General features: G+C 43.2%; 1 protein-coding gene across 6 annotated transcripts in view; it reads left to right on the top strand.

Annotated features, from left to right (window-relative positions):
- The first annotated feature begins 144 nt into the window (after positions 1-144).
- The window catches only part of ANAPC10 (anaphase promoting complex subunit 10), a 35,305-nt gene continuing 22,197 nt past the window's right edge, over positions 145-13,252 (top strand). For 4 of the 6 annotated variants that reach the window (XM_070948531.1, XM_070948527.1, XM_070948532.1 and 1 more), the window contains exons 1-2: positions 145-219; positions 12,543-12,663. In XM_070948531.1, coding sequence (XP_070804632.1) covers positions 12,549-12,663 — 115 coding nt within the window. In that variant the 5' untranslated portion in view covers positions 145-219; positions 12,543-12,548. Of the gene's footprint in view, positions 255-12,542; positions 12,664-13,252 lie in introns of all 6 variants that reach the window. The other 2 variants (XM_070948528.1, XM_070948529.1) reach the window with 2 other exon arrangements.

Here is a 13,252-nt window from a genome sequence, read left to right as displayed (position 1 = left end):
AGCCGGCGCCTCACATTGAAGTCTATGATGAGATACGCACAGCGCCATAGACAAGACGAAACGCCGGAAGTGCAAGAGAGAGGTGGCTCTCTCTCTCTCTCTCTCTCTCTCTCTCTGACATCATCACTTAGCGACGGGCTGTCTGGAAACTCAGTGGTGGCGGGGAGGAGAAGGAGTCGGGCGATCAGTTAACGGAGAGGGGAAGGGCGTGGCTAAAAAGTAGGTATCGCTTGTTACCGTAGCGGGACGAGTAAGTAAGTCTTTTACCGCGTGCTACTATTGGACGTTAGAGAGCGTTTAGTAACCATCTTCCCTTTTGGTTTGCTGTTAACAGGCGTTCGTTTGTTTCACACCATATATAATTACTGATTTAAGATTTCAAGGGATCTCTTAAAACTGAACAATTGAAATGGCCCTCGGTATTTTTTTTTTTTTTTTAAAGAAAGACAGTATTAAAAAGCTTAGAATGAAGAAAAAAGCGTACATTTCCATGTTGGAGAAAGCTGTTGTAGAACGTATGTGGATCAGAAAGGTTGGCAGTTCGGCGGTTCGAATCCCTAATACAGGTGTCCTGCGTGAGCAGGAGGTTGGACTAGATGACCTCCAAGGTCCCTTCCAACTCTGTTACTGTTACTTCCATTCCTCACCATTCAGTCAGAGCTGAAGAAGTTTCTTGGATGAGAAACGAAACGTCTTCAAAGAAAAAACAAGAAAGTCCAGTTGCCTTTTGAAAAAGCACCTTTGGGATATTCATATGGATTTGTGTACACGGGTGAAGAGGGAGCAATATTAATAAGGTGTTTTATATATAATGTATCTATGAAGATTCTCAGTCATCCAGGTAGAGTTGTCATGGCAAATGGACTTTTTTTTTGTATATATTTTATACATTTTGTATGTATAAAATATATATATATTATATTTTATATATATATTATATTTATGTATGTATGTATGTATGTATGTATGTATGTATGTATTTCTCTTTAGCCAGGTTCTACCTACGAAAACCAAGATATTATGCAGCCCTAGTTCAGTGAAATCACAATTCACTAGTTTCTGGGCTTTTTTTTCTTCTGGCAGCCAGCAGGTAGGTAGGACCTGGCTAAAGAGAAATACACATAAAACCTACGAAAAAGAAAGAAAATAAAATATTGTACCTTTACAGGGAGGATACATGAGATGAGGGTGTGGCTAACTGATGAGGCCTTATAAGGCCGAAATAGATCTATCTTAGTCTCCCAATGGGCAGCAAAGGGTCTGCTGGCTGCCAGAAGAAAAAAAGCCCAGAAACTAGTGAATTGTGATTTCACTGAACTAGGGCTGCATGATATCCTGGTTTACATAGGTAGAACCTGGCTAAAGAGAAATACACATAAAACCTACGAAAAAGAAATATATATATATATATATATATATATATATATATATATATATATATATATGTATGTATATATGGTGGATTTCTATAAATTATTCAGAGGGAACATAGAAAAGTTGAGTGGGCCATGCAAATAAGGAAGCAGAGTAAGAAATAAAGTAAGAAAGCAGAATATGAAATAGAATAGAATAGAATTTTTTATTGGCCAAGTGTGATTGGACTTGGTGCATATGCTTTCGGAGTACATAAAAAGACAAGATACATTCATCAAGAATCAAAGTATAACACTTAATGATAGTCATAGGGAACAAATAAGCAATCAAATCATATTAGGAAACAATCTATAAATTGTAAGGATACCAGCAATAAGTTTACAGTCATACAGTCATAAATGGGAGATGGGTAATAGGAATGATGAGAAGATTACTAATAGTGCCGACTTAGTAAATAGTTTGACAGTGTTGAGGGAATTATGGCGTTCAGGAAAAAACTGTTCTTGTGTCTAGTTGTTCTGGTGTGCAGTGCTCTATAGCGTTGTTTTGAGGGTAGGCGTTGAAACAGTATTTCCAGGTTGCGAGGGGTCTGTAAATATTTTCACAGCCCTCGTTTTGACACGTGCAGTATACAGGTCCTCAATGGAAGGCAGGTTGGTAGTAATTGGTTTTTTTTTTTTTTTTTTTGCAGTTCTAATTATCCTCTGAAGTCTGTGTCTGTCTTGTTGGGTTGCAGAGCCAAACCAGACAGTTATAGAGGTGCAGATGACAGACTCAATAATTCCTCTGTAGAACTGAATCAGCAGCTCCTTGGGCAGTTTGAGCTTTCTGAGTTGATACAGAAAGAACATTCTTTGTTGTGCTTTTTTGATGACATTTTTGATGTTAGGTGTCCATTTTAGGTCTTGAGATATGTTAGAACATAGAAATTTGAAGGTCTCTACTGTTGATACTGTGTTGTCTAATATTGTAAGAGGTGGTAATATGGGAGGGTTTCTCCTAAAGTCTACCACCATTTCTACGGTTTTGATTATGTTCAGTTCCAGATTGCTCTGGTTGCACCATGAGGCTAGTTGTTCAATCTCCTGTTGTATCTGAATTTTTTTGAAAACAGGCTTTTTTTTTTTCACTGTTTCTGTCCCATGATGTGCAATAGTTCCTGTCATAAACAGGTCATATTTTAATTTCAGATATAAATGTAATCTATTTAGGCCATGGGACCAGATCATTTTCAGTGATTGAATTCTTCTATTATCTTAGCAGGAACATTCTTTTAACAATGGTTATGCTTCAATATAGTGGTTTTATTATGCCTCTTGTCATATACTACACCTCAAATGTCTTTGAAATAGGAAAGCCAAATTTTGTTTTAAGCTCAAATCTCACTTGAGTAGGAAACATAATTTAGAAATTAGATATCCCAAAGTATCCTCAACCAAATTATGGAAACACATCCACTATAGACTTTCAAATAATTGCAGTGAGATTATTAATTTGACTGGTAATTAAACTACAGATAGCTAAAGATATAAATAAAACTTCCAGCGTGTCCCAAGATGGCGGCGGTCGGCTGAGTTCCGCTGAGGAGATGGAGAGGTCGCTGGTGTCAGGGGTCTTCGGGAGCCGCTTTAACTATCTCCGGCTCCAGTCCCAATGAGGGGAATGCCCGCCCTGCCTGCTGAGGGCTTTTTCGCCCTCCGGAATATCAGGGCAGGGCGGGAGATGGGGCGGCGACCTGCTAAAAACAGCTGTTTCCGGCTTGTCAGCGCCGGGAGGAGTGGAGGCCGGAGCGTTCGGCGGCGGTCGGCGTTGCTTTGCAGCGGCGGCGGCTTGAAGGTGCCCTTCATCCCCCTCGCCCCTCAAGGATCTCTGGGACGCTCTCCGGACGTTTTTCGGGGGTCCTGGAGGCGCCATGGGGAGCCCAGGGTGCCGGTTGCGAGCCGGCGACAGCGGTGATGGCGGTGGCGGAAGGCAATGGCAGCCACGGATCATCCGGCTGAGGAAAGAGCTTGCAGCAGGTGGATGGGGGAATACGGACAGCCTTGCCCTCAGGATTACCATCTGCTCTTTTTTGAGCCTTGACCCCTGTTATCCGGGGTTTGTTTTGTCATCAGAGCTGAGACTGGGGATTTGGGGAGATTTGGGGCAGGAGAGGCGGGAGGCTGACCAGGGCTCTATTGGTCGCCTCGGGTGGCTTCTCCTCCCACTCTTCTTCCCCCAGGTATGGGTGGGTGTTGGCCTTTGATGGCCACCCACCCTTGGACTTGGACTGGGTTTTTTGTCTGCTATCCCTTCTCTCGCCCCAGGGAAGAACTTGTGCCTGTGGGATTATCATAATTGTCTTTAATAACTTTACAAATTGCTGGCTTCTTGTGCGACCCCAAACTGGAAGAGAACTGGGCAAAATGGTGTGCAGGTGCTGAGGGGGATGTTTGTCATCCGCCAGATGAAAGGATGGACTATTGTGACTTTATTGTCGGTGTCATCTGCCCCAGTCACTGTGAGAGGGTGACTGGGATAATTATCCTCCAGACGTGGGGGGATGTCACTGGCCCCTTTCACTGTCGTGAGAGGGCAGTGAACCAGCTCCTGATATGAAGATCTACTTTGACCCAGTATTATTGGACGATCTGGTGAAGCCCTGACCAGTTGACTCTCCATCTCTGTTTTGTGCGATGTTTATGGCTGCAGGTTTGGCCCTCCTCACTATCGAGGGCCTACCTTGATGACGGATTTTGGAATCCCGAGAGGTGGCATGCGGCGAGGAGAGGGTTGTGGGGTTTTTTGGGGAAATTTTTAGATAAGGTTTTAAAGGTTTCTGGGAGGGGGGTGGGTTTGGTGGGTTTGGGGGAGAACCTGTCGGGAAGGAGGCCAGAGCCGGCTGAAGAGCACGGCACTAGAGATGCGGGAACCGGGGTCAAGGAGGGGGTTAGAGCTTGTGTTGTGGATGGACATTACATCAGTACTGTGGGTGGGAGGGGCAGATATGGCGAGAGCAGGGGGCCACATCAGGTTGTGGGAGCGCACGCCCGCTGGCTCCAAGCGGTGGCGCGCTCTGGCCTCCAATGCTCCCCTCGTTCCCCAGGTTGCACAGATCCTCAGTCCCTGGGCCTTCGGCTGATGCTGTGCAACGCCCAGTCCGTGGTAAATAAAGCCCCCCTTATTTGTGATCTTGTTCAGGAGGGGGGAGCGGACCTGGCGGGTATTACGGAGACCTGGTTGGGCCAGGAGGGGGGGATCCCCCTCGTTGAGATGTGCCCACCTGGTTTCCGCGCATTCCATTAGCCAAGGACACAGGGGAGGGGCGGGGGGTGGCGGTTGTCATTAGATAAGGTCTTGGTCCGAGGGAGGTCACTGTTCCTCAGACGGCTGGTTGTGAGTCCCTCCTTGTGAAGTGGGGTCATGGGGTGCAGATGGGCGTGTTGGTTACGTACCTGGCTCCCTGCCACGTGACGGCAGCCCTGCCCGAGCTGCTCAACGTTATAGCCGCGGTGGCGGTTGACACCCCCAGGCTTATGGTCATGGGGGATTTTAACCTGCCATCCGTCAGTGAGGCGTCTGAGGTGGCTTGGGAGTTCATGGCTTCCATGACGGCCATGGACCTGACCCAGTTAGTTCATGGCCCTACTCACACGGGGGGAAACACGCTAGACCTGGTTTTTGTCTCTGGTCAGTGGTTGAGTGATCTTGAGATAGGGGATATAGTGATCGAGCCCTTGTCATGATCAGATCACTCCCTCCTTCGCTTTGACCTTCGAACCGCCGCACCCCGCCGCAGGGAGGCGGAACCATTGAGGTGGTACCGCCCCAGGCACCTGATGGATCCTGATAGGTTCCAGATGGAGCTTGGGCCATTTCCTGAGGCTCTGGCACACGGCTCGACTGAGGAGCTGGTGGCCGCCTGGGATAGGGCGGCCGCTGGAGCTTTGGATCGGGTCGTGCCTTTGCAGCCTCTGACCCGGCGTCGATCTCGCCTGGCTCCTTGGTTCACCGAGGAGCTAAGGGAGATGAAGCGCCGGAAAAGACGCCTGGAGAGTGGTTGGAGGGCCAGCCATTCTGAATCTGACCGAACACTGGTACGGTCTCATATTAAGACCTACCTGGTGGCGATAAAAGTGGCGAAGTATAACTATTTTGCCACTCTTATTGCATCATCAGATAATCGTCCGGCCACCCTGTTTAGGGTGACCCGCTCCCTGCTCCACCAGGAAGCGCGGGAGGACCGCTTGGAGGGTAGAGCCGAGGATTTTGTACAGTATCTGTATGACAAAATCGCTCAGATTCGGGAACACCTGGACTCTGACTGGGTAGACTCAGCGGGGAGGACAGAGGCAGGTCTTGTGAGTATTATCTGGGAAGAGTTTGATTCTGTGACGCCCGAAGACGTGGACAGGATACTGGGCAGACTGAGTGCAGCCACATGTTTACTGGACCCATGTCCCTCCTGGTTGGTGCTGGCCTCTTGGGAGGTTACACGAGGCTGGCTCCAGGGGATTATAAATGCTTCCTTGAGTGAGGGTGTCTTCCCTGCCGCCTTGAAAGAGGCGGTGGTGAGGCCTCTCCTCAAGAAGCCTTCCCTGGACCCGGCAGTGTTGGCAAATTATCGTCCAGTCTCCAACCTTCGCTTTGTTGCGAAGGTTGTTGAGAGTGTGGTAGTGCGACAGCTCCCCCAGTACCTGGATGAATCGTCGTATCTGGATCCGTTCCAGTTGGGCTTCAGGCCTGGGTACAGCACGGAAACGGCATTGGTCGCGTTGGTTGATGATCTCTGGAGGGCTCGGGACAGGGGTTGTTCCTCTGTCCTGGTCCTATTAGACCTCTCAGCGGCTTTTGATACCATCGACCATGGTATCATGCTGCACCGGCTAGAGGAGTTAGGGGTGGGGGGCACCGTCCTACGGTGGTTCTCCTCCTTTCTCTCTGACCGGTCGCAGTCTGTGTTGACAGGGGGGCAGAGGTCGACCCTGAGGCCCCTTGTATGTGGGGTGCCACAAGGGTTGGTCCTCTCGCCCCTTCTGTTCAACATTTATGTGAAGCCGCTGGGTGAGATCATCCGTGGTTTCGGGGTGAAGTACCATCAGTACGCTGATGATACTCAGCTGTACATCTCCACCCCGGACCACCCCAATGATGCCCTTGAAGTGATGTCCCGGTGCCTGGAGGCCGTGCGGATCTGGATGGGGAGAAACAGACTCAGGCTCAACCCATCCAAGACCGAGTGGCTGTGGTTTCCGACATCCCGATATAGTCAGTTGGTGCCATCACTGACTATTGGGGGTGAGTCATTGGCCCCCACGGAGAGGGTTCGCAACTTGGGCATCCTCCTGGACTCACGGTTGTCTTTAGAAGAGCATATGACGGCCGTGGCCAGGAGGACTTTTTATCAGGTCCACCTGATTCGCCAGTTGCGTCCCTTTCTGGATCGGGACTCGTTAAATACGGTCACTCATGCTCTCGTTACTTCCCGCTTGGACTACTGCAATGCTCTCTACATGGGGCTCCCCTTGAGGAGCACCCGGAGGCTCCAGCTGGTCCAGAATGCGGCCGCACGGGTGGTTATGGGAGCAACGTGGTGCTCCCATGTGACCCCCCTCCTGCGCGAGCTGCACTGGCTCCTGGTGGTCTTCCGGATGCACTTCAAGGTTTTGGTTACCACCTTTAGAGCGCTCCATGGCATCGGACCGGGGTATTTACGAGACTGCCTTCTGCTACCAATAGCCTCTCACCGACCAGTACGCTCCCATAGAGAGGGGCTCCTCAGGGTGCCATCGGCCAAACAGTGTCGACTGGCGGCCCCCAGGGGGAGAGCCTTCTCTGTGGGGGCACCTACCATCTGGAATGAGCTCCCCCCAGAGATACGGAGGATCCCGGACCAGCGCACGTTTCGCCGTGCTCTCAAAACTTCTATTTCAGCAAGCTGGCCTGGCCTAACTCCCCTCTTTTAAATTTTTTTAATTCGTGATTTTATAAATTGGGTGTTTTAATCTGTGTTTTGGCCAAAATATTTAATAATTTTAAGGAATTTTTAATATTTGTATTATCTGTATTTTATCTTGGCTGTTCACCGCCCTGAGTCCTTCGGGAGTAGGGCGGTATAGAAATTTGATAGATAGATAGATAGATAGATAGATAGATAGATAGATAGATAGATAGATAGATAGATAAATAATAAATGTAAACTTTATTTTGGCCTTATTCTTTGGCAGTAAAATAGCAATTTCCCCCCATTTCATTTACATGTGGCTGCTCACTTATTTGTAATAATAAAAGAATTTTCCAGTGTAAGCCTAGTAGAACTAGTATTAAAGTGCTGAAGCGTGTTGAACCCAATTTTTCCTGCAGTTTGTAAGCAAAATATCTGCAGTGAATTAGATATCATGGCATTGACAGCTTATGCTGGAGACAGCCCATAAAATGTCTTGACAAATTGTGATATCTGCATTTCAGTTACATAAGTTCATTAAGATACATTAATTAGAATTTGTTTATTCTGTAGATCTTTGCCAGCCCTGGAGAAGTTTACGTTCTGGACCTCAGAGAAAGCAATTGCTCTTTGTACCCTATGAATCTGATACTTAAAAGTGTGCAAAGAAGTGCTTTCTCCCAGCACCTGGGAGGATGTAGAAGCCTCTATTTTCTAACTGTTAAATCTGTTGTGTTATTTGCATAACCATTTGTTTTATTGGGAGGGGGTTTTTAAAATTTCCGTGCATATGGAGATGATTGGGAATAGCTTCTGAAGCAGTTGCATAAGCCTTGCAAATGATGCATATAGTTATTGACTGGTCTAATCTTCATGGTGTGGGCCCGGGGTACTTGCAGGATCACCTTCTGCCTGCCTCCAACCACCCAGTGCGCTCACATAGGATTGCCCTCCTCTGGGTGCCATCAGCCAGACAATGTTGGCTGATGGCGCCCAGGATGAGGGCGTTCTCTGTGGGAGCAGTGACCCGCTGGAATGGTTTACCCACTGGGCTCCGGATGGCCCCTGACCTCCGCTCTTTCCGCGCTGACCTGAAGACATGGCTTTTCCAACAAATTTGCTGATCTGATGAGAGTTTTAACTAATTTTTTAGGGATTTTAATTAAGTATTTTAGTCGTAATATTACTGTTTTATTGTTTTATCTTTGTGAGCCGCCCCGAGTCCTTCGGGAGAAGGGCAGCATATAAGTATAAATAAACTAAACTAAACTAAACTAATCTGACATTTCTGGATAGTATTTTTTTTTTTCAAAACACTGTCTAGATCTATTTTGATCTATATACTACCCTACGATTAAGACAGAAACTCTCATGATCATTATGACTGGTACTAGTAACTGTTCCTTGAATTTGTCCTTATAGTAACTCTTGATAGGTGGAACATGATTTCCTGTTTTCCTTCTTTAGCCTCCGTATTACATCTAAACTTTTGAGAAAGTTTTCAAAGGCAATATTCTGATTGTTATTTCTATTCTCCTGCATAATTTTGGCTTACCCAAAGAGCTTAAGTTTTATTTTTTTATACTGTATAAAATATATCTGCCACGTTCTGTTTTCAGGAAACGCTATCTAGAGTTTGGACGTTATTGTCTTCAAATTCTCAGGTCTCCCTGCAGTTTTGCATAAAGACCGTGGACCTCTTGAACAAATCCAGGAGAAATAGCTCTCTGGAAGGCAGCTGATCTAAATAATGTTGTACAATTGTCAGATTACATGGAAATTTTCCCTGTAGAATTAAGTACACAATTTGATGATACTGTTTCTTTATTTTCTGGGGAAAATAGGCAGAAATAGAAGAATAGAGTAGAATATTCTTTATTGGTCAAGTGTGATTGGATGCACAAGGAATTTGTCTCTGGTGCATAAGCTGTCAGTGTACATACAAATAACAAAAGTGATAAGTCACAGATCATAAATTATAGTTACAATCATAAATCATAAGATACAAACAATGTTGCCTTTGTTGCCTTTTCTAGACTAATTGGATCTGAGCTATGCTCTATAATACTGTTCCAAAACAGATTTCTCTAATGTTTACCTAATGACTGTCCCTGATGGTGGCCTGATAGCTTCAGCTGATATAAATGCAGCTATTCAGATGCTAATGTAGCTAGCAAATCTGAAGTTATTGCAGTTTTGTGTCACTTGCATATAGTTACAAGCATACAGGTAGTCCTCCACTTACAACAGATCCCTTAGAGATCATTCAAGGTTACAACAATACTGAAAAAAGTGACTTACAATTGTTTTTCACAGATATGACCATTGTAGAATCCCCACGGTCATGCGATTTACATCCGTATGCTTGACAACTGACTCACATTTATGACTGTTGCTGTGTCCCGTGGTCATGTGACCAACTTTTGCAAACTTCTGATAAACAGTCAGTGGGGAAGCCAGATTCACTTAACGTGTTAACTAATTTAACACTGCAGTGATTTGCTTGGGTTGACAAAATCAGAAATGAGGAGGTGATAAGCCGCCTGGGAAAGCCAAGGGAAGTCATCAAAACCATAAAAGAGCAAAAGTTAGAATATTTTGGACATGTGATGCGACACCCAGAAAAATACGGCATACTTCACTTAATCCTCCAAGGAAAGATTGAAGACAAATGAGGCCCAGGCAGAAGAAGAATAGAATAGAATAGAATAGAATAGAATAGAATAGAATAGAATAGAATAGAATAGAATAGAATAGAATAGAATAGAATAGAATAGAATAGAATAGAATAGAATAGAATAGAATAGAATAGAATAGAATTTGTCTTGGTGCATATGGTTTCAGTGTACATAAAAGAAAAGATAAGTTCATTAAGAATCATAAGGTACAATACTTAATGATAGTCATAGGGTACAAATAAGCAATAAGGAAACATGGCTTCAAAATCTAAGGGACTGGTTTGGACAAAACTCAATAGCACTTTTTCGTGCGGCTGTTAATAAAAATAGGATCGCCAACATGATCGCAACGTCCAATGACGAATATGGCACAAGAAGAAGGAAGAAATGACATTTGCTTAACAAATGTGGCAAGAAAAGTTGTAAAATGGGGCAAAACTCACTTAACAAATTTTTCACTTGACAACATAAATTTTGGGGTCAATTGAGGTCATAAATTGAGGACCACCTGTATTTTGGGGAACCAATTCCATGCTTCTGTGAACCTTTAAATCCCTTAATGCAGGGGTGAAATCCAGCAGGTTCTCACAGGTTCTGGAGAACTGGCAACAGAAATTTTGAGCAGTTCGGAGAACCGACAGCAGAAATTTTGAGAGTTCGGAGAACCAGCAAATACCACCTCTGGCTGGTCCCAGAGTGGGGTGAGAATGGAGATTTTGCAATATACTTCCCCCAGGAGTGGGGAGGGAATGGGCATTTTACATTATCCTTCCCCTGGAGTGGGGTGGGAATGGAGATTTTGCAGTATCTTTCCCCTGCCACGCCCACCAAACCACGCCCACCAAGCCACACCCTGCCCACAGAACAGGTAGTAAAAAAATTTGGCTTTCACCACTGCCTTAATGGCAGTTCTTAAAAGACTTTATGTGTAACATCTTGATCCTGCACTAAGAACTCCATTGGGGCTCTTCGTTAAGATGTTGGATTATAGTAGGAACAAGGTACAATATTCTAGTAGAGACTCCAGATCTTTGGAATACCAAATCAAGCTTTGTCCTGCCACTTCATCTATGACATTTAGTTGGACCTTGGACAATTTTCAATTTAAGACTGTCTTTAATAGATTTCATCTGCTATCACAGTAGCTTTAACTATTTGGAACTGATTTTTCACTTATAAAAAGATTATTTTCAACAGGTATAAATAAACCAGAATGTAACAAACTTGTAAACGATCTAATTACAAATACCTGCATTATTTCTGTAATACAGCTAAGTGATGAACTGATTATGACTTCCTAAATATTTGTTTTCTAATCCTATGTCTAGGGAAACTTTCTCTTTAATGTCATGGGAAGATTTTTTAATAATAAAGGACCATATTATTAAAATGGAAAATGGCTTTGCAAAAGAAAATTAACACGTGGCCACAAACCACAGATTCTTGACATTTTAAATAATATAAAAACAGTTTGGAAACAAGATCTAACGCACTGGAAACTCTTCTTGCTATTAATACATTTGAAGTCATTCCAGTAGCTGAAATTAATAAACTTTAAAGATCTTTCTGAATTTTCCCATTGTGTAATTATCTTATAAATCATTCCTATTAATTTTTATTACTATTACAGCTAACTCTCTGAAGAATAATGTTATTCTTTTATTTTTAAGTTAAAGATGAATATCAGCAAAAAATATAATGTGATATGATTTCAGCCAAAATTGTCTTGTGATGTTTAATGTATGGATGACTCCTTTATTCTATAACTTTTAGTTATACTCAAATTCATCATTATTATTTTCAAGTATAAAATAAATTGATTGAATCATCAATTATATAAGAAAAATAGGCATTTTTGATATTTCTGTTTTTTCAAAGACTGCTGGATGGAACAATGCTAATTATTAATTTTAGCCTTGTAATGGCTTTGATCTAAGAGACAGTCCCATTGTTGAGTTTTACTTAGGGAAAAATAAAAAATCACATCTCCTGTTCTAGGTCTTACTTTATGTTCCTTTACATCGATGTTTCTCAACTAATGAGAAAAGTAAATTCGGGGAGCTTGGATAAAGGATACAATTTGGTGATTATTTCCCCCATTTGTTATTCCTTGAGATATTTAATCTTCAGTAAAATCCCCAAAGTAATATTTGGGACTACAGAGGACTATAGATAAGCCAACAAATAGTACAGTCACATCCAGCTCTGTTTAATGAATTGGTAGACCTTTTCTTGGTTAGCTTATGCAAGAATTTATTATAAGCATGATTAACCTCAATCCTTTTTCCACTCTTATATTTTGTTTTAAATTTAAAATTCCTAAACATACTCCCGTTCTTGTTTTTATTAACCAAAAAATATGTTTCTATTCTTAGTCTAAAGCAATTATAAGCCATTAGGTCCATAAAATGAGAAACACTGGAAAAAATGGGAGAGGAGGAAGGTCACCTAAAATATTTCAACCAAAGATTGCTACATTTGTGGCAGACCTTTTCAACATTTTCCTTTCTGTTCCTATTGTCATGAATGTGGAATATTTTAAATATACTTTTAATTTTTTTTCCTAGTGAAAAATGACCACTGCTAACAAGACTCCTCCTGGTGCAGATCCAAAACAGCTGGAAAGGACAGGAACTGTTCGAGAAATAGGTTCACAAGCTGTTTGGTCTCTTTCATCTTGTAAACCAGGTAAACTGCAGAAGCATCTCGTTTATAAACAGGCCAGAAACTCCCTTTAAGAGTGAAAAATAACTTTTGGATTTAATTTAAATTAGATATGACAATCAAACTTAAGTGTTTTAGGCATTTAGTGTCCCAAGAAAATAGTTCAAGAATATAGAATGTGCACTACTCCTTTTCACCATCTAGCGCTTTTTAGATTACCATTGAACAAACCGTGGCCCTTGGGTTATCATTTCAGAGACATTTCCTTACCAGATTCCCCAATGTCACCTAAACAGTGACAGAGCTTCTAATGTAGTAGAAAAATTCTTAAAGATTCAGGGAGATATTCAAAGGTGCATCTGCCTTGAAAGTAGCCCATGTTGAATTGTGTAAGATAGTCAAATGTCAGGAGTTGACAATAGGAAACGTTTTATAAATGTTTACATCATACAGTGTTTTATAAAATTTGTCAAATTTCAGTTCCAGGTGGGTTATGGGGCCCAGATTTAGGACTTATTCTTCAGTTAGCCCATTTAAGGTGCCTTGATTATAAATTTCGCCATATGATGCACCATTCCACCCAGTTAAAGATCACAGACATAAGAGTTTTAGT

This window comes from Pituophis catenifer, unplaced genomic scaffold, assembly GCF_029215685.1.
Source record: "Pituophis catenifer annectens isolate HBS135680 unplaced genomic scaffold, rPitCat1.0.hap2 SCAF_8, whole genome shotgun sequence".
NCBI lineage: Eukaryota > Metazoa > Chordata > Lepidosauria > Squamata > Colubridae > Pituophis > Pituophis catenifer.
The sequence above is the reverse complement of the archived record's forward strand: the minus strand, read 5'-3'. Positions and strand labels throughout refer to the sequence as shown.